The sequence below is a fragment of the Cryptomeria japonica genome, chromosome 2 (genome assembly GCF_030272615.1).
Source record: "Cryptomeria japonica chromosome 2, Sugi_1.0, whole genome shotgun sequence".
NCBI classification, from domain to species: Eukaryota; Viridiplantae; Streptophyta; class Pinopsida; order Cupressales; family Cupressaceae; genus Cryptomeria; species Cryptomeria japonica.
The window spans coordinates 190,206,502-190,225,065 of record NC_081406.1 but is presented as its reverse complement, the minus strand read 5'-3'; the positions used below and the strand labels follow the sequence as shown (position 1 = coordinate 190,225,065).

Sequence of the window (18,564 nt, the reverse complement as noted above, 5' to 3'; positions counted from 1 at the left end):
TTCAACATGGAGTCTTTGACTTTGAAAGACTCAATCAGAAGGGTACGTGAAGAAATTATCAGCGCGATTGAGGCATTATTTGCGAGAAAACTGAATGATGGTGGAGTAATTGTGAACTTCCTGAGGAACTAGTTGCATGAATTCTTTTTTGCGGGATCATTTTCCAAGAAACATTTTGAGAACGTTTCTTCATTTTCCATAAGACTACCAAAAGTCTAGAAATTTATCTTTAAATCTGCATCATATCCTTCACTATATCTGTATAATATCCTCCTTTATACTTGTATAAATTCCTCTTTGACATGTGTGTATATTCCTCTTTTATATCAGCATATACATCAACAATCTTCCTTTTTCTTCTGCAGTAATATATCTGAATTATATATTTCTTTATTACTCGCCACTCATATTCTTTTATTTCACTCACACTTATGAGAACTCTTTATTTTCTAAGTTATAATCTCAGAATTATTCTCACACACTCTATCTTCCAAACTCTATTTGCACTCTTCATACATATACCTTTACATCAACAGGTCATACCCTTTGAATATTAAGAAGACACAACTTATTGCAATTTCTCACTTTTCTTTTCTCTAAATCGCACCTATTGGATATTAACAAATTATGCTTTGTTTATAATGAGTCGCTACCCTTAAATCATAATCGTATCTTTTTGAGAATAGACAAAGTACTCCCTTTATCCTTTAGCCACAAAAGTTTTTAAACACATAATTATGAAATCAAAACGCCACCCTTCTCTTACTTATCCGCTGCCCATAACAAATCAATTAAGTTAACAAATAGCACCCACTTGAGTTAAGAATAAAATCACACTTCTATAGCAAGATGCGTCTACTTTCTTAGTCAAGGATTACTCTTTTACTTAATGTTAATTAATATATAAGAAGCACTTCCTTCGGATTACTTGTTTCTTGTCTTTTTAAATATTAGCAAAACTTCTATCATTGCTGATCGAGAGCTACTGTCATAGATTGAAGAAGTCGATCAATATATCAATAGAGTCTTGTATCATTATCTTGGAGTAAAGTGTTGGCTTTTGGACTGGGCCTATTGCATGCTTGGATTTAAGTATGCATGTGCTAGACTTGTGGATGTTGAAAATAAGTTCTAGGCTGACTTATGATTGTAATTAATGTAGGGATGCATATATAATTGTAATTGGATTAATTCCTAGTGAGTGTGGTTGATGGAAGTGTTAAAAGTTGTGCAAGTTGTTTACTCGTTATAATATAGAGATGATTTGAAGTGTGCAAATCAAGTTGCAGATCTTATGCACATTCTAGGAGTGTTCTGAAGTTGATCAGATTAATAGGTTCAGTCTTGAAGCTCTTCATGACATATCTTTCATATACTTTGTTGTAATTGAGGGTGGTGCCACATCATCTAAGTTGGTGCTCAGTTATTGGATTAGGAAATTGGTGTTTACTGTAGGTTGTTTCCTACAAATCTAATTGATAATTGGTGTCTCCATCTTGGGTTGTAGTTATTGTGGGTTGGTGCCTACAAAATATTGTAAGTTTCTTATTATCTTGTGAGGCTAGACTTGGGTAGTGTTGATGTGTTTTTTATGCACAAAACATTTCAGAATAAAGTACCAAGGTAATTTACCCTCTTTTGAACAAAATCACCTCAGATGCTAAGAATGAGATCAACTAATGTGATTCCAAGGTTTCTACATGTCAGGTCTTGATGAGTGGGTAAGTTTAGTGGTTGATGTGAATTGCTGTGTTTCACTTGGGGGCTTACGCAAATGTTTGGATTATCATGAATGATGCGGAATAGGTGTGCTGACAACTTAAGATTTATCAATATGGCTCTGGATTTACTTCTTACTAAAAAAGAGGGAAAAAGAGTAGGGTTCAGGAGATCTATTCTAAAACTAGGAATGTAGGAAATGATGAATAGATTTAGTGGAATCAAACTAGGCAAGGTCTCACAATTAGGTATTGACACAAGCTTAGTGCAATCGTCTAAGGTATGCTTAAAGATTTTCAGGCTATCACCATCAAACGTTGACACCATCCAAGTTGATGCTTGTCAACGGACGAGTAATAGTTGAAGTTATGCTTACTTAAATTCCAGTTGACCACACAAGGCGCACTTACCAGCGGCAAGAGGCTAGTGGTATGGATTAAGGATTCCACACAAATGAATTCAACAAATCTTTCACTCAATACATGAAAATAAATTCTAATCTAAATTCTAATCTAACTTGGAGGAATTGAGAACCATGAATGCAAATACAACACTTGAAGAGCAAAATCACCAACAATTGAACAATGATTAGGATTCAAATAGCTGCAGCATATACCAACAATTCTACAAAAACTCTCCTACAAATGAGAGACAAGGAGGCATATATAGAGTCTCTTACAGAATGGATGGCTTAGATTGATCTAAGATCAACGGTCGAGATCATGCAAACAAAACCCTAGAATTGCCCTAATTAGGGCTACATAAAAAATGGCACCACCAACATATGGCCCAATGAAAAGATACCTAGTCATTATATAGAGAATCTTCTAGAAGATTCCTCCCTGCATCTCTCTCTCTCTCTCTCTCCTAGCATACTCCAAGAATCTAGCCAATACTGAATCTAACTCCTCCATGGAAATGCTAGGCAAGGTATCCTGCTGTAAATCAATCACATCCAATGAATCCGAGCAAGCATTCAAAGTGTTCTCCCATTCTGGCATGAGCTTTTGAGAATTATGAACATGAATCAACAAAGAGACCAAGTCATCTATCTGACTCTTCTTCAAAGAGTCCAACTGGCAAAAATACATAAATTTTATCTTGTCTCTTAATTCATTTAAGTGTAAACCACTAGCATCACTAACATCAACACCCAATAATTCCTCAATCGAGGCAAGGATCTTCATCTGAATGTCCTGAATTAATCCTTCCATCTCCATACAACTCAATTGGGTGTTCTCATAAGCTGATTTCTTCAAGGCTAATGCACAATACCAGCCATGGAAATCATATATGTCTCCATTGTGCACAATGTTCTTGCTGACCAAGGTGGAATTAGGAACCTTCTTCAATGCTAGGAGGCGTGGAATAGTCTTGTCCTGAATAGGTCGGAATTCTTCCCAAACTCCCTCCAAATACTGGATTCTGAATACGAGCGTTGTTGTCTTATCATATGCATGGACAAACTGAGTAAGGAAATCATCTGCCTGCTTTCTTGTGCTTTCAATCCACTTTTCCACCTCTGAGTGTGTACCTCTCGCTACCTCGCAGTGTGAATGTATTCCATGGTCAACTGCAATAGGGGAAATAAGGGTGGGATCTCCACGCCTTGTCCCTGCAATATACTCTGAGTCTAATATTTTCTTCTCTGTACCTATCATTTTCCGCAATCGCTTTGCCTAACCTTGCATTGATTGCCTGGAGGTTGTCACCAATCTCCTGAAATTCTTGGTCTAGAGATGTACGACCAAGGGCGACTGAAGTGATCTGGAAATCCATAGGAGTAGCAATGTTCGTTGTCACGCCTGCCATAGGAACAACATTCTGTGCAATCCGCATTCCTGTCTCATCTCTAGCTATGTGCAACAAAATCTCCGCTCTCTTGGGCTCCTTCTTAGCATTCCTAGCTAGGTAGTCATCAATATCATCAATAGGCTGTACCTTTATCATTTGTTTACTTTTCTCCATACTTCTCCTCAGCCATTCAGGAATAGCGGCCATTTCCATACCATCATCAAGACATACTTCTCGATCAAGTCCTTTCAATGCCGAAATAACATCATCATTATCATCAGGATTACTCCTGGTCCAATCATATACTTCATTTCCCAAGCTAACTTCCAAAAGGATAGTAGGGGATTCCAGTTGATTATTATTCTCATCAGGAGGTGCAGATGTCGTTGTGGCATGGAATTCCTGAATATTCTCTGGTAGTATCACTGTGTTGGAACACTGTTGAGTCTCCTTATTTTGTGGAGTGAAGGAATGATAAGTGGAGTGATAGTCTTCTGTTTCTTCTTCACCTCCTCAATCTTCTTCCCTCTGGCCTTGACTTCTCCAGGCATGTTCTTCCTTCTCTTGGGAGCTTGACTCTCTTCGTATGCATGAATCCTGACATCACCGACAGTCCTCAGAAGTAGACTCTTTTGGCTTCATCCTTTCATAAGTGAAGGGAACACCCATGTGCGGGAGAAATTCAAGACCTCTCTCATCAATACATTCAGGTTAATCTCTTCTGACTCTGACCAATTTGGCAATAGGATTGCCTTCTTCATTTCATTCTCATAATGTGGGTGTGTATGATCTCTATCATCTAATACTTGATCAGGGATGAGGAAAAGTCCACACTTCTTCATGAAATCCACTGACATTCTGGACCACATTCTTCTCTTCACTGCTTGTTTGTGCATCAAGTTAGCCCAATAATCCTCTATGTCAACCTTATGAGTGAACTTCTCTCCCCTGATCCTTCCGACCTTCTTGTCTGAATCGAATCTTTCTCTCTTCTTATATGTTGCAAATCTGTAGAATGCAATCTCCTCACCTGCAGTGCTGGCGGCTATGGCGGATTGGCAAACCTCTGACGTCTTCCCAACTGAAATAGGGAACTTCATTCTTGTCTTGTGCTTCTCTCTCTGGATAACATCGAACTCTAGAAGTTGTCTCACCACTTCCAACAATATCATTCTGTCAGTTGGATACCTAGGAAGTCTGTAGGGTTCAGATTGAAACCCATGAATCATGAGGTCTGTGAAAGTGGGAAACTGTATATACCACGATCCATATTTTTCTATTAACTCTGTTGCCTCCTTGGACAATCTTCTGTGGATTCTGCCCTGCAGCATCCGTGTGATGTACATAGTGAACTCATCATTCACTCTCTTATAGTCTTCAATTCTATGCATGCTCAGCTGGGGGTAGCATTCATAACTCTTAAATTGTCCTTGCCCATTCCTGACTTCACCTTTGCATATTAATCCTCTGTATGAAACAAATCGTGCAAGCAGGTACACCAGGTAGGAAGTCATGGCGAATGACTTGGACCGCTCTACATTTCTCAGCTGGAAATCCAGATTGTCACTTATAATTTTGGACCAATTCACTAGTGTTCCTCTAAGACAATCCTGGATGAGGTAGAACATCCATCCATGAAATATTGCTCCCTGCGGCATCCCCAGCACTCTGTTGAGTAGGAATATCAAATCACTATATTCCTCCTTAAAATCTATGCACATAAGTGTCTTGGGAGCCTTGGAATGATGAGACCTAGGCTCAATCATCCACTCTTTGTTAATTAAATTCTTACATACACCCATCTTCTTCGTGTATCTGTCTGCATAATCCTCCTTGGTCACATCCTTCATGTCTGTTCCACGTGGAATTCCGAACACCTTAGCAATGGCATCCTCAGCAAGGTAGGCGATGACTACGCCTTTAGGACTCTTAATCATTCTCGTGAGCGGATCGTAACATCGTGCACATTCCAGGATCAGCTCATTGCACTGTATGGATTGTGGAAACCCAACGGCATGGAAAATGCCACTTCATAATATTCGCATATGCTGGGGAAGGAACTTGATCTCTGGATCCGAACATCCGACGCTGCATCTGGTCGAAGTCTAGGAAATGCATGTTTGTATCAGCGATCTCCTTCCATCTGGATGAAATCTTAAACTCTGGATAAAATCCAGTCTCCAGCGTCTTCAGCAGTTCTTTTCTTTCCTTGTATCCTGACTTTGACATCGCACCGGATTGATGATGACTAAGGAAAAGGTGTGAAAGATTGTGTTTTCACACAATGAATGTCTGAGGACACCTTCCGCAGTCAACAATGGAGGTCAAAATTTGAAGACAACTTGAAAATCAGACTTTTGAAACATGTTGTAATCTTCAGAAATGTGCATAAAATTGATAAAAATCAGTTTTAATGATTAAAACAATCATTTTTTGGAATGTAAGTATGGCTGGTAAAAATTAGTTTTCTAAGGACAAGTCTGAAAATCGGATACTTCAGACTTACCAGCACTTTGCAAAGTGGTTTAAATCCCTGAAAATGATGAAAAATTGCTAAAGAAACAACCCCAAGCAAAGTCGCCAAAATTGGTTAGGTGGCTGGAAATGAAAATTTCTGAGGACAACTGCCTAACAATGGAGTTTCAGACCTGCAACAGCGATAAAATGGTCTAAAAAATGCACAGAAAACTCCATAAAACACCTCCAAATGCTAAATGTTTAAGTTGGAATTGGCTGGGCAATAAAAAATTAAGTCTGAAAATTAATGGCAGCCATTAATGGAGGTCAAAATTTGAAGCAAACCTCAGATCTGAAGCAAATCAGCAGGCTGGAAATGATGGCAGCCACAAAACATGCATGAAAATCATCAAAATGTGGCACCAAATCACCTCCCAAGCAAAATCGAAAATTTCCCAAGTCTAGCGCCAAAATGGAATTATGAAAATTGATGTCAATGGTAGCTTAGATCTGCAGCAATGAAGGATGGCAGCAATCTGGAAAAAATCGCCCAAGTTGGGGTTGGATACCCCAAACACAAAAATTTGCCTTAGCAAAAAATCGAAATTTTCAGAATTCTGAAAAATGTTGTTAATGGCAGCAATTTGCAGCAATGAAGGTCTGAACAGCAAGCACAAATGGTGGAGGAAAAAATCGCCGAAGTCTCCAATCATGAAATTGCCAACTTTCACCAAAAAATGCTAAATTTGAAAAAAATCGCCAAACTTAGCAAATTCGAAAATCTGAAACTGGTCTTTAATGGCAACCAAGAGGAATAAATCAGCAAGCTGGAGAAAATGGAGGAAAACAAATCCTCAATCCCACATTTCACAAAAACGCCTTGCTAAAAATTTGCCCAACTTGGAGAAAAATCGCTTTCATGGAGACACCTGGCATAAATAATAATAAAATAATGCCGAAGTTCCTTTCATATACTTGCTTTCATCTTTCACTTTCATCACACAAGCAATGTGGGATAAAACACTTGTATAAATACTTGCTTGGTGAAACCCTAACTTGCTTCTAGAAGGTTCAAACATTTAATAATTATTGCAAGTTATTAAATTTGCTTTTAAATTTTAAATAATCATTTAATAATTATTTAAAAGCAATTAAAATGGGGCTTATTTATTAAAATATTACAATTTAAATCCAAAATAAAGCCTCCAGGGGAAAATCTCTATCAGTTGGGATTGAAAAATCCCTTTTAAAAATCACTTAAGTGTCAAAATTTGCCCCATAAGGGAAATTCGACCCACGCTTGGACAAAAATCCATGCTCAATTTCATCAAAATGCACATAAAAACCCTCCCAGGGGAAAATCGATGAGTTTGGACAAAAATCCAGACAAAAATGCACTCAATTTGCGAAAAAATCACCCCCCAGGGGAAATTCGATGTGTTTGGACAAAAATCCACACTCAAAACTTACTTAACATGGAAAAAACCCTTCCAGGTGGAAATTTGACCTCAGTTTGGATGAAAATCCGGACTCAAAACTCTTCATAATGTTCCTAGTGGAAAATCGATCCCTGTTTGGATAAAAATCTGGATAAAAGTCCTTACAAAAATGCTTAGGGGGGGAAAATTGACTTCTGTCTGGATAAAAATCCGGACAAAAATCCTCACTTAGTTGTCACAAAAATCTTGGTGGAAAATCGACCTAGGCATGAAATTATCCTTGCACTCCAGTCCTTCCTCCAGTCCGCACTCTTGGTGGAAAATCGATGGCAGTTTGGATAAATCTTGACACTTAGCCAAATTTTAGCACTTCCAGGGGAAATTCAACCCAGGTGTGGATAATCAGTGGGGGAAATTAGTAGCCAGTATGGATTCCAGAGGAAACCCATGTGTAGTATGGATTTTGAGTGGGGGAATGGGTTGGGTAGTTTGGAATGTGAGGGGAAAAGCACCTCTAGCATGGATTTTGACCCTTTAACCCTTGGAATAAGGATTTCCCTTAGGATTTTATCATTTTAACCACTCAAAATCACTCAGCGACTTTAAATTTGACTGGACTTAGACTAATTTTCCAAAAATATGAGCGAAGCGCTAGGAAAATATTGGAATAAAGTGTGAAACCAACTTAAATAATACCTTAGGAGCGAGAAAACAACTCCAAAAGGTCTGTGAATATCTTGGCACTTTAGAATCACTGATGCGCGTGTTTAAAAACACGTTAACGTTCAAATGGTCAAACACTTAGCAAAACTTAGGATCATTAAAAATATCATCTTTTGCAACTTGATCCTAACACTTCAAAAACCCTAGACGACACTAGGCATGATCAAAACTCTGAGACTCGAGCACGTGAAACACAAAATTGCTCACTAAGCAGCCAAAACCCTAACCTAACAACGCAAGAAGCTAGCAAAGAGGGGGTCCTCGTTAGCAATGGGGCGATGTGTGAAAAGGTCACAACATCTGGCGACTCCACTGAGGAAATGTTCCAGAACATTTCAAGAACAAAGCTCAATCCGACACTTAGAATCTTCAATTAATCCTTGCATAACATAGCAAAAGGTTAGAAAACTCATTTGAAAAGATGGAATCCAAGAATTGTATCAAGTTACTTAGTCATTGATTATCCAGGTGTGTGCAATTGCGTTCATTACCTTCACGAGAATATTGTAAAGTCAAAGGATCCAGTGAGACTAGCTACGTAAGATGTCCATACTTCGCCAGCGGCCAATTATAACCTCACGAACATTGCTCCACTGTCGGCCAGGCGTCTATAGCCTTGGTGGAGTTACTTGCATATTCCCACTAGCCAATTTAGATATTTCATTTCTTTGCATTTCTTTCTTTTCTTTTGATATTTCTCTTTTTGCGTACTTTCAAATTCCGTCAATTCATTTGGCTTGTAAGTAATAAACTTACTTGGGTTCGAGAATTACAATGGCACTGAAGTAGGATATATAGATTTTTCACTAGTAGCAGCTTCACCTGAGAATTTATAATAACTCGGATAAAATTAATGTGTAGAATATAATAATCAGATGATGTTAGCGTCAAAATACAATAAAAGTATTCCAATCCTGTCAAATACGGATCCTACCTATGATACACTATACAAAAACAATCTCTAATTCAAAGAACTTCATGAGGTATCGCTCAAGAAATGGACTAAACAAAACCACGTGAAACGCAGAGTGTGTCTTGACAACAACTCCCACATCACAGGCGAATATCCCTCGGAACCAGCACCTAAGCAAAGCCGAACTAAAACCTAAAGCAGAACCGGAAGTGAAACTAAACTAAGGCAAACCAAAGTACACCTATTCTAACTATGATACAAGGGGTAGGCTTCAAAAAAAACCTAAGGTTGGAAGTAATGCTTGAGGAATTGTCCATTGACGGGCAACGGAACATCCTCACCAGTTAAGGTTCTCAGCTTGAATGCATTCTCTCCCAATATCTCAACAATCTGATAGGGGCCTTTCCATAGTTTGTCAAATTTGTCGTGATCTTCCCTTCTTTCATGGGCTTTATCCCAATATAGCACTAGGTCAGAAATCCTAAAGGCTTTTACTCGTGCTTGTCTGTCAAACCATCTCTTAACTACGCCCTGATGTTTGGTGAAATTCTCTAATGCTTTATCTCTTTTTTCTTCTAAATTCATCAATTGTGTCAGTCTTGTTTGCACTCTGTCTTCGCCCTCCATATAATCTTGTATGAATCTCAATGTAGGAATTCTTAGTTGTACAGGGAAGACATGCTCTTGGCCATATACCAGAAAATATGGGGATGTCCCCAATGAATTCTTAACTCTCGTTCTATCTGCCCAAAGGGCGAATCTCAATTGTGTGTGCCAATCCTTTGGATTTTTCTCTAACAATTTCTTAATCACACTCAGCAAATTCTTATTCGTAGATTCGGCTAACCCATTACCCTGAGGATAATAATTCGATGAAAACTTAAGGGTTATACCATATTCAAAAGCCCAATTTGAAAATTTTAATGATGTAAAGGAAGAACCATTATCACAAACAATAGCATGTGGACAACCAAACCTAGCAATGATGTTCTCCTCTAAAAATTTAATCACGACATCAGTTGTACATAACTTTAAAGCTTGAGCTTCTGACCACCGAGTACAGTACTGTGTTGCGCAGAGGAAGGTGGATTGATCATACCAATGAAGTCAATACCCCACATAGCGAAAGGTCTGGACTCGATCATGGGTTGTAGCGGCATGGCTGGATTCTTCTCTCGAATGGCAGCAACTTGGCATGTGTGACACGTCTTCACATGTTCATGAGTATCTCGGAACAAGGTAGGTCAGTAATAGCTTGCTCTTAAAATTTGGTGCGCAGTAGCCAAGCTTGCACCATGACCTGTCCCAAATCTGTTGTGAAAATGTTCCACAATCTGTTTAGCTTCATTGTTTCCAACACATCTCAAATACATTCCTTCATGATTTCTTCGGTATAAAACCGAGCCTTGTAACATAAAATGTTGACACTTCAATCTTAATGCTCTCTTCTGAGAAGGACTCATATGCGCGGGGCATCTATGGTTCAATAAATAGCAAACAATGTCTTTATACCATTCATCTGGAGTGACATCTTCAATTGCATAGACTTGTTGGACTAATCCGGGTCCATCAACTGCTAGAGTCTGTGCTAAGGCTTGACCTCGAACAAGTCTCATTGGTTGTATCTCAATGTCGTACTCCTGGATAGTGGCGACCCACTTTCCTCTTCTTTCTCCTAATTCATTCTGCATAATCTAGCATCTTAACTGCTGCATCTAGGACAATGGCATGAACTTTTGTCCTCAAAATGTAATGTCTAAATTTCTTTATCGCTTTCACCAAAGCATAAGCTTGTTTCTCTACGTTTGGATATCTCAGCTCCGCATCTTTCAACGGTGCGCTCATAAATGCTATGGGATGTTCATCTTTATCTTCGTTCTTTTGTGTAAGGACTGCAGCACAAGTATGTTCTGAGGAGAATGAATACACATAAAAAGGTCTTGCATAATCAGGACTGACCAAAATAGGAGCCTCAACGATGGTGGACTTGATTTCTTCAAATGCTTTCTTCGCTTCTGTTGTCCAATCCATCTTGGCATCTTTCTTCAACATTTCATTCAGTGGTCGTATTATCTCAGCAAATCCAGAGATAAGTTTCCTCACAAAATTAATTTTACCAAAGAAGGACTTCAATTCTTTCTTACTGTTCGGGAGGTTTATCTTAGATATAGCCTCAACTCTTTCTGGATCAATGGAGATTCCTTTCTCCGAGATAATATGTCCTAACAATTTACCTTTTGTAACCCCGAATATGCATTTCTTGGGATTAAGAGATATCCCGTATTTTTTGCATCTTTGAAATACTTTCCTCAAATCTTCAATATGATCTTCTCTTTTCCTTGAGAAAATTGTAATGTCATCCATGTAAATAATGATGCATTTTCCAATTAAATCTTGAAATGCAATGTCCATAGCTCTCTGGAATGTGGCTCCAGCATTGATTAAGCCAAATGGCATCCTTTTGTATGCAAACGTACCCCACTTTGTAGTGAAGGCTGTCTTTAATCTATCTTCATATTCTACCATCACTTGATTGTATGCTGAATATCCGTCCAAAAAGGACATCATCTGCGATCCATTCACAATCTGTAAAACCTCATCCAATGATGGAAGTGGGTAGTTATCCTTTTCTGATGCTTTATTCAAATTTCTGAAATCAACACAAAGCCTTATCTCTCCACTCTTCTTTCTAATTGGGACCAGATTGGCGACCCACGTCGAGTGTTGCACAGGAAAGATAATCCTTGCTGATAACAATTTCTTCACTTCTTGATATATAAGAGGCTCTAGCAAAGGGTTCACTGACCTCTGTCTCTGCCTAAATGGCTTAGTGTCTGGTTTCAAGGGAATAGTATGTGTAATGATTGATGTATCATGTCTTCAAATCATCATATCCCCATGCAATCACATCGGGAAAATCTCTCATATTCTTTAATATGCCTTCCCTTTTACTGGGTGTGCATGTTTTCCCTATGAATACATTCTTACTTCATGGTCATTTCCCAAATTCATCGTTTCACAAGCACTTCCACTTGAGTCATGCAATCTTTCAATCTTCATTTTATCTCTATCAAATATTCTTTCTAGCTCTATCATTCCCTTAGGAATGAAGTTTGTCTTCAAATCTAGGATACCATTTGAATCATATTCTGTTTCTTCGGCTTCCTCTTCATTAATAACCTGACTCAGGAAAATATCTGTATTTGTCAGAAAATCCAATATATGCTTATCATCTTCAAAAACTTGGAAATTGGTGACATTATCTGGTACGGATGGAACTGATGCGAGTTCCACTGTAAACTTCTTCAATCCTTCCATGGCGATGGGTGCCAAGGAACTAGCAGCCTGTGCAAGCGCATTTGCCACTTGATTCTGTGATTTGTATATTGACTTGATATTGAAAGCATCAAAGTTCTCGATGAGATCCCATATCCTGTTGCGGTACTTTGTCAATCTTTTGTCGTGGCAGACATACTGCTTCCGCACTTGTCTTACTACAATCTCTGAATCTCCAAACACATGTAAAATCTTCACTTTCTTTTGAATGGCTAACAGCAATCCATGAACTAAGGATTCATACTTAGCAACATTGTTCGTACATGGAAACTGCAATCTATGGGAGGCCAAATAAGTTTCCCCAGAGGGACTTATCAATTCAAATCCGGCTCTTGATCCTTTCTAGGGAATGAGCAAAGTGTATTGCATCTAATGCAAAACGTGTGATGAGTTACAAAGATCAAAGAGGTGATCAAAGAGCGGTCAAGGCTTTCTTGATTAATGTGCAGAGATTGCTATGTAATCCAACGGTCATACTTGAACTGACTTGTTTGTAATCTCTATGAACTTTTTTGTTGTGTTACCTACCTAATTGATTTGTTTATAAGGTCGATGAAGTCGTCTTGTTGAAGTTGTTGGCAAAGATCAGTTGAGTGTGTGGTTGCCGAACCGGATGATGTGCCTGCAGTTTGAGTAAAGGCAGATAGGAGCTTAAAAAGGATCTGATCAAGCAAGTGTAGTGCTATTCAGACAGATCAAGCAAACCCCTGTTGTTTTCTAACAATTACAGCAGAATTGAAATCCCCTAACTGGGTAAGCTCTAACAAGCTTTGTTACTTTTCAAATTCTCTAACAAGGTGATCCATTAGCTTGGATTTTCAAATCCTCTACTGAGGTTACTCCTAACAGGGTAATTGCTTCAAACAAGGCATTTGTAGTCAATCCCTTAACCAAGTGATTCCTAACAGGATCAGTTCTTAACAAGATTTTTGTAAAGCTTTAACAGGCTTGACTCCTAACAGGGCGAACTTCAGAAGAGTTCAGAGAGTTATCTTGTGAGTCTCATCTCACCGTGGTTTTTACCTATTTGGGTTTCCACGTCAAAAATACTTGTGTCATGTGGTGAATGTTTTTGTGGTTATGATCTTATGGTTGATTTGATTAACTACCTAACTATTCTGATAAGTCATGATAACCGGAAGTATTGAGAAATGATGTCTGTTGACATATGATAAAGCATTTGGATGTTTATAAGTTTGATGTTGTTTACTGTTAAGTTGCTGTAACAGTCAACCGGTTTATCTTATGAGTTTTATCTTGACAGTGGTATTTCATTGACAAGTTTACTTTGTGTGATTGAAATTGAGATTGGGAAAGTTTGTATCAGTTTTTCTATTTACTGACCGGATACTTATTCTTTCATTATACCATCAGACAAAAGTGCATAAGGGTATAGAAATATATAGATTTATTGCAGCAAATAAACTCTGCAGATAAGAGACTCATGTTCATATTCATTGAGAGATTATCAAAGGCATTTCATGGGTTGGTGAGAGCATTTGAGCCAATGATGTTGGATAATGCCATCCAAAGGTCCTTATGTTTAGAGGACTCCGCGATGAAGAAAAAGTTTTTTTCCAAGAGTGAACTAGCAGGGTAGTAGAGGAAGCCATTTCATATGAATGTTCCCCAACCTCAGATCTTGCCTCCAAAGCCTAATAGGGTGGACTAATCTAGAAATGGGCTACAAATGAAAAAAAAAAGTTTCACTTGTAGAGAGCCTTAGATACTAGGTTACAAGTGTTTGGGAAAAGGAAAAATCCACTATATAGAGGTAGTTTATGATGAGGATTCAACGGTGGGAAAAGTCAAGCTCAAGGCTATTGTAGATGAGGTTGAGCACGAAGAGAAGGTTAGGGAGAAGGTTAGCCACTAGTTCCTCATCAATGAAATTAAGGGTGGCTCCACTATCGATCAAAATTGTTACCCTTTGTCCTTGTAGGACTCCCCTAATACGAAAGAAAGAAGTGATATCTTTCAAAATGTGATTGAGCTTGAGGAAGGGGCAAAACTCGTCATCACTACTCCTTATTGACATCTAAGGAGCTACAACAAAGATTAAGAAGGCAATTAAGGAGCTATTGAACATGGGGCACTTACGACCTACTTCCAACCCATTTACTTCGTTCGTATTGATGGTGAAGAAAAAGGATGGGACAATGAGGATGTGCATTGACTATAGAGCCCTCAACAAAAAGACAATCAAGAATCGCTACCCCATACTTAGGATTGATGAGTTGATAGATGAGTTTCATGGTGTATTGGACTTCTCCAAGATTGACTTACAATCGTGATATCACCAAATAAGGGTTCGAGGATGTGCACAAAATAACATTCGGATGTCACTATGGGCACTATTAGTTCTTGGTCATGCCATTTGGGTTGACCAATGCACGTGCCACCTTTTAGTCATGCATTAATCGGGTATTTATCTTGTAGTTGAGGAAATTTTCTTTGATGGAATTTTCAATAAGGCATGGGAGGATCATTTGACACACACAGATGAAGTAGTTGGCATACTTGAGCAACATCATTCTACACCAATGCATCCAAATGCGAGTTTTGTATGACTAATATATTATATTTGGGACATAAGATTAGTGCCCAAGGGGTTAGCATGGATGAGGAAAAGATTAAGGCAATATAGGATTGGCCTAGACCAAGGAAGTTGCCACATTTGTGGGGATTTGTGGGACTTTGCAGCTATAATAAGAGGTTTTTGGAGGAGTTTTCACAGCTTGGAGCCCCATTGGCAGATTTGATGAAGAAAGGGGCTTTCACTTGGGGCACTACAACTCAGTGAGCTTTTGACAAGCTCAAGGAGGTAATGTGTTCATGTCTTGTTTTGGCTATTCTTAATTTTTCACTTCCTTTTGTTCTGGAGTATGATGCTTCAAGAGAGGGAATTGGAGTATTTTTGATGCAAAATAACCATCCAATAGCATTGAAGAGTAGGAAGCTCAAAGAGAAAGAGAAGAGATTCTCTATTTATGATAAGGAGATGTTAGTTATCATGCACGCATTGACCAAATTTAGGAAAGACTTGGTCTGTGGTGAAAATGGATCATAATAGCTTGAAATTCCTCCTCAATCAAAAAGATTTGAATGATAGACAACAAAAATGGGTAAGTTAACAACAAGCCTATGATTTTGACTTTGACTATGTTAAGGGAATGGATAATGTCGTATCAGTAAAATTACATTAGAAAGGACAGAGTGTTTTGCCATTATATGTAGCAGTAAAATTTAATTTTCTTTCTCTAGCATTAGGTAAGTTCCATCTTTAATTTTAATTTGATCAAGTTAGTTTGGTCCAAATTGTCAAGGTATGCTCAAAAACATGGGCATAAATATTCTCTGCTTGCATTGATACAATAAAACTATGTTTCAAGGTCCCATATGTTCTAAATGCTTGGCATGCATTTGCAGACTATCAAGGGCTTACCAGGTCCTTCCGTTATGGCAAAGTGTACTGCTCATTAATAACAGCACGTCTTGTCAACTTGAGAGTTGGAGTTCCATGGGATAAATTGCATGTGATACCTTTAAATGAGAGAATCAACATTGATGGAGTGTATGTGACTTTTGTTGATGCCAATCACTGCCCTGGCTCAGTTATCATTCTCTTTGAACCACCCAATGGTAAGGTGAGGGCTGTCTATATTTCTTATTATATTCAGTGATGTGATTGGAATTATTTTCGTATTATCTTTGGCATAGTAATCATTTTTCTTACAAGCCAAACAAAGTCATGTCAGATTTCTGTTTTTGACAGTATCAAAATCTTGCAGCCTGTTCTTCACACAGGGGACTTTCGGTTTTGTCAAGAAATGGTTATGAATCCAATTCTTCAATCCTGTAATGTTCATACACTTATTCTTGATACAACATATTGTGATCCTCAGGTATATAATTGATTGGAAAGATTCTTGTTTTGTAGGAGAAATATCTCTTACTAATTGAATCAAGACTTTGCAAAGATGAGGCCTCTTAACAGTTTTTGTGCTTTCATGCAGTATGACTTTCCAAAGCAAGAGACAATTATTCAGTTTGTGCTAGATGCTATCCAAGCAGAAGCCTTCAACACAAAAACTCTCTTTTTGATTGGCACTTATACCATTGGTATTATTTAATTCTTTCACTTTTGAACATTTCTTTGCTATTTTAATTTCTTGCCCACTTATAATTGTTTGAATGGCAGGAAAGGAGAGAATATTCTTGGAAGTTGCAAGGGTCCTTCGGAAGAAAGTTTATGTTGGGGCAGCCAAGCTTCGGTTGCTTGGCTGCTTGGGACTACCTGCAGAAGATATGCAGTGGTTAACATCAAATGAACAAGAAAGCCATATTCATGTTGTGCCCCTGTGGTCCATAGCCAACTTCAAGAGGATGAATTTCATCTCAAAGCATTATCAAGTAATATTTTTTGTTTTTCAATGGACAATCAGGGAAAAGTTGGGCCATTATTTTCGAACATTAATAAATAATTATAATATTTCTTATTTAAAAAATCTATAATGATTTACCACGATAATATACTACTTTTTTCTTTCACATTATTCAAAGTTTTTCTCCATTTTGTGCCCTAAAATGGACCAAGTAGATTTCTGGACTGTTCAGTGAGAATCAATTCACCAGCCAAGGATTGTAGTTTAAAATCCCAGAAACAGAGTAATTCATACTGCTGTACTTTTGCACCCTCTATCATCTAGCTGAAAATAGGTTTAATTCCAACTCATTTTATTGCAGGGGCGTTACAATTCTGTAGTTTCATTCTCTCCAACAGGATGGAGTTTTGGGAAAGGAAAGAAGAAGTCTCCAGGAAAAAGATGGCAGCAGGGAACTATCATCCGGTACAATAAAATAGTCTTAGAAAAACATATTTTTGGCATAAAAGTGCTAATTAGAGATTGCTTATCATCTGTTTTTTTTGTTGTATAGTTATGAGGTCCCCTACAGCGAACACTGCAGCTTCACAGAGTTGAGAGAGTTTGTCAAGTTTGTTGCACCAGATAACATCATACCCAGTGTCAATAATAATAGTCCTCAGGCTGCTGATAAAATGGTGGCGACTCTCCTCAATGATGATTCCTGAATGTTTTCATTCTATTCAGCTTAAGGATGCATGAGACCAGTCACACTGCAGCTTCTCTGCATTGGTTGTGATTCCATCTTATGTGGATCCTTTGTCCTTAAATACTTACAGCAAAAGATGGAAGTTGGTCAAGCAAATCGATGTAACATAATATAAGCTTGGGCTCCCACACTTATTGGGATCCTCATTTCCAGAAATTTGGAATGCAAATTTATTATACTTGTAAATATTTGCAATGGTTATAATGATAAATGCAAGCTTGAGCTTATAAGCAGAGCAGGTTCAGTCTATCAAGCTTATTCCTTGATTTTAGAAATGGAATGCAATTTGAGTTTCATACTAATTAAACAATTTAAATTTCTCAAAGAACCGGTTTGTCCATGAAAGTGATTTCATTTCATTTAACATATTAGTTTAGGAGGTGAATAAATAACGGTAGAAGAGAAAAAACGTTGAGTGTAATTCTTGTATCTCATAAGCACGTTCATAGGATTTTTTTCCCCAATAAGTTCACAAATTAGGAAAGCTCTAGTGACTCTATCAGAAGGTTTTTGGAGAGCAGTCAAATCAGACTGTTAGGAAATTGATTTGACCTGTTGATTGGAACACTCTACTTGTTCTCTTTGTTATCTTTGACAAAGAACTGACAACAATACAACTGGACAGTCTGACAAAGCTCTGTGAGGGTCCTAGGCATTGAACCACTCAAATCTTTGGTAGGTTGACATGAATACGATATTAATAGACAATGTAGCCCAGATACTTAATCTATATCATGGCTAAGCAATGCTTCTCTAAGTTGGCATAAAAAGTTTATGCTGGTGTAATGGTTATAGAACTGGTTTGACATGTTTAGGTGTTCTTGGTACGTCTTGCTGAAAATTACTATATAATCTAAGGATACATTAATGAAAGATTATGCAAAGCCATATGGAATATCATTCATCAATCTCATAATGGTTGGAGTTTCATCGAGCAAATCATTGGACACGGCTAATGAAAGATCCCCAGCCAATGTGTAATGAAGTTTTTCTGATTTGTATGTTGCTGAATTGAAGGTTTTAATGTTGTTTTCTGAGTTTTGTGCTCGG

The 18,564-nt window shown here is 38.0% G+C and overlaps 1 protein-coding gene across 1 annotated transcript in view; it reads left to right on the top strand.

Annotated features, from left to right (window-relative positions):
- The window catches only part of LOC131049154 (uncharacterized), a 68,013-nt gene extending 50,250 nt beyond the window's left edge, over positions 1 to 17,763 (top strand). Inside the window, exons 5-10 of the mRNA XM_057983190.2 lie at positions 15,811 to 16,028; positions 16,173 to 16,286; positions 16,398 to 16,503; positions 16,583 to 16,794; positions 17,128 to 17,231; positions 17,320 to 17,763. Coding sequence (XP_057839173.2) covers positions 15,811 to 16,028; positions 16,173 to 16,286; positions 16,398 to 16,503; positions 16,583 to 16,794; positions 17,128 to 17,231; positions 17,320 to 17,473 — 908 coding nt within the window. The 3' untranslated portion in view covers positions 17,474 to 17,763. The remainder of the gene's footprint in view (positions 1 to 15,810; positions 16,029 to 16,172; positions 16,287 to 16,397; positions 16,504 to 16,582; positions 16,795 to 17,127; positions 17,232 to 17,319) is intronic.
- Positions 17,764 to 18,564: the final 801 nt, after the last annotated feature.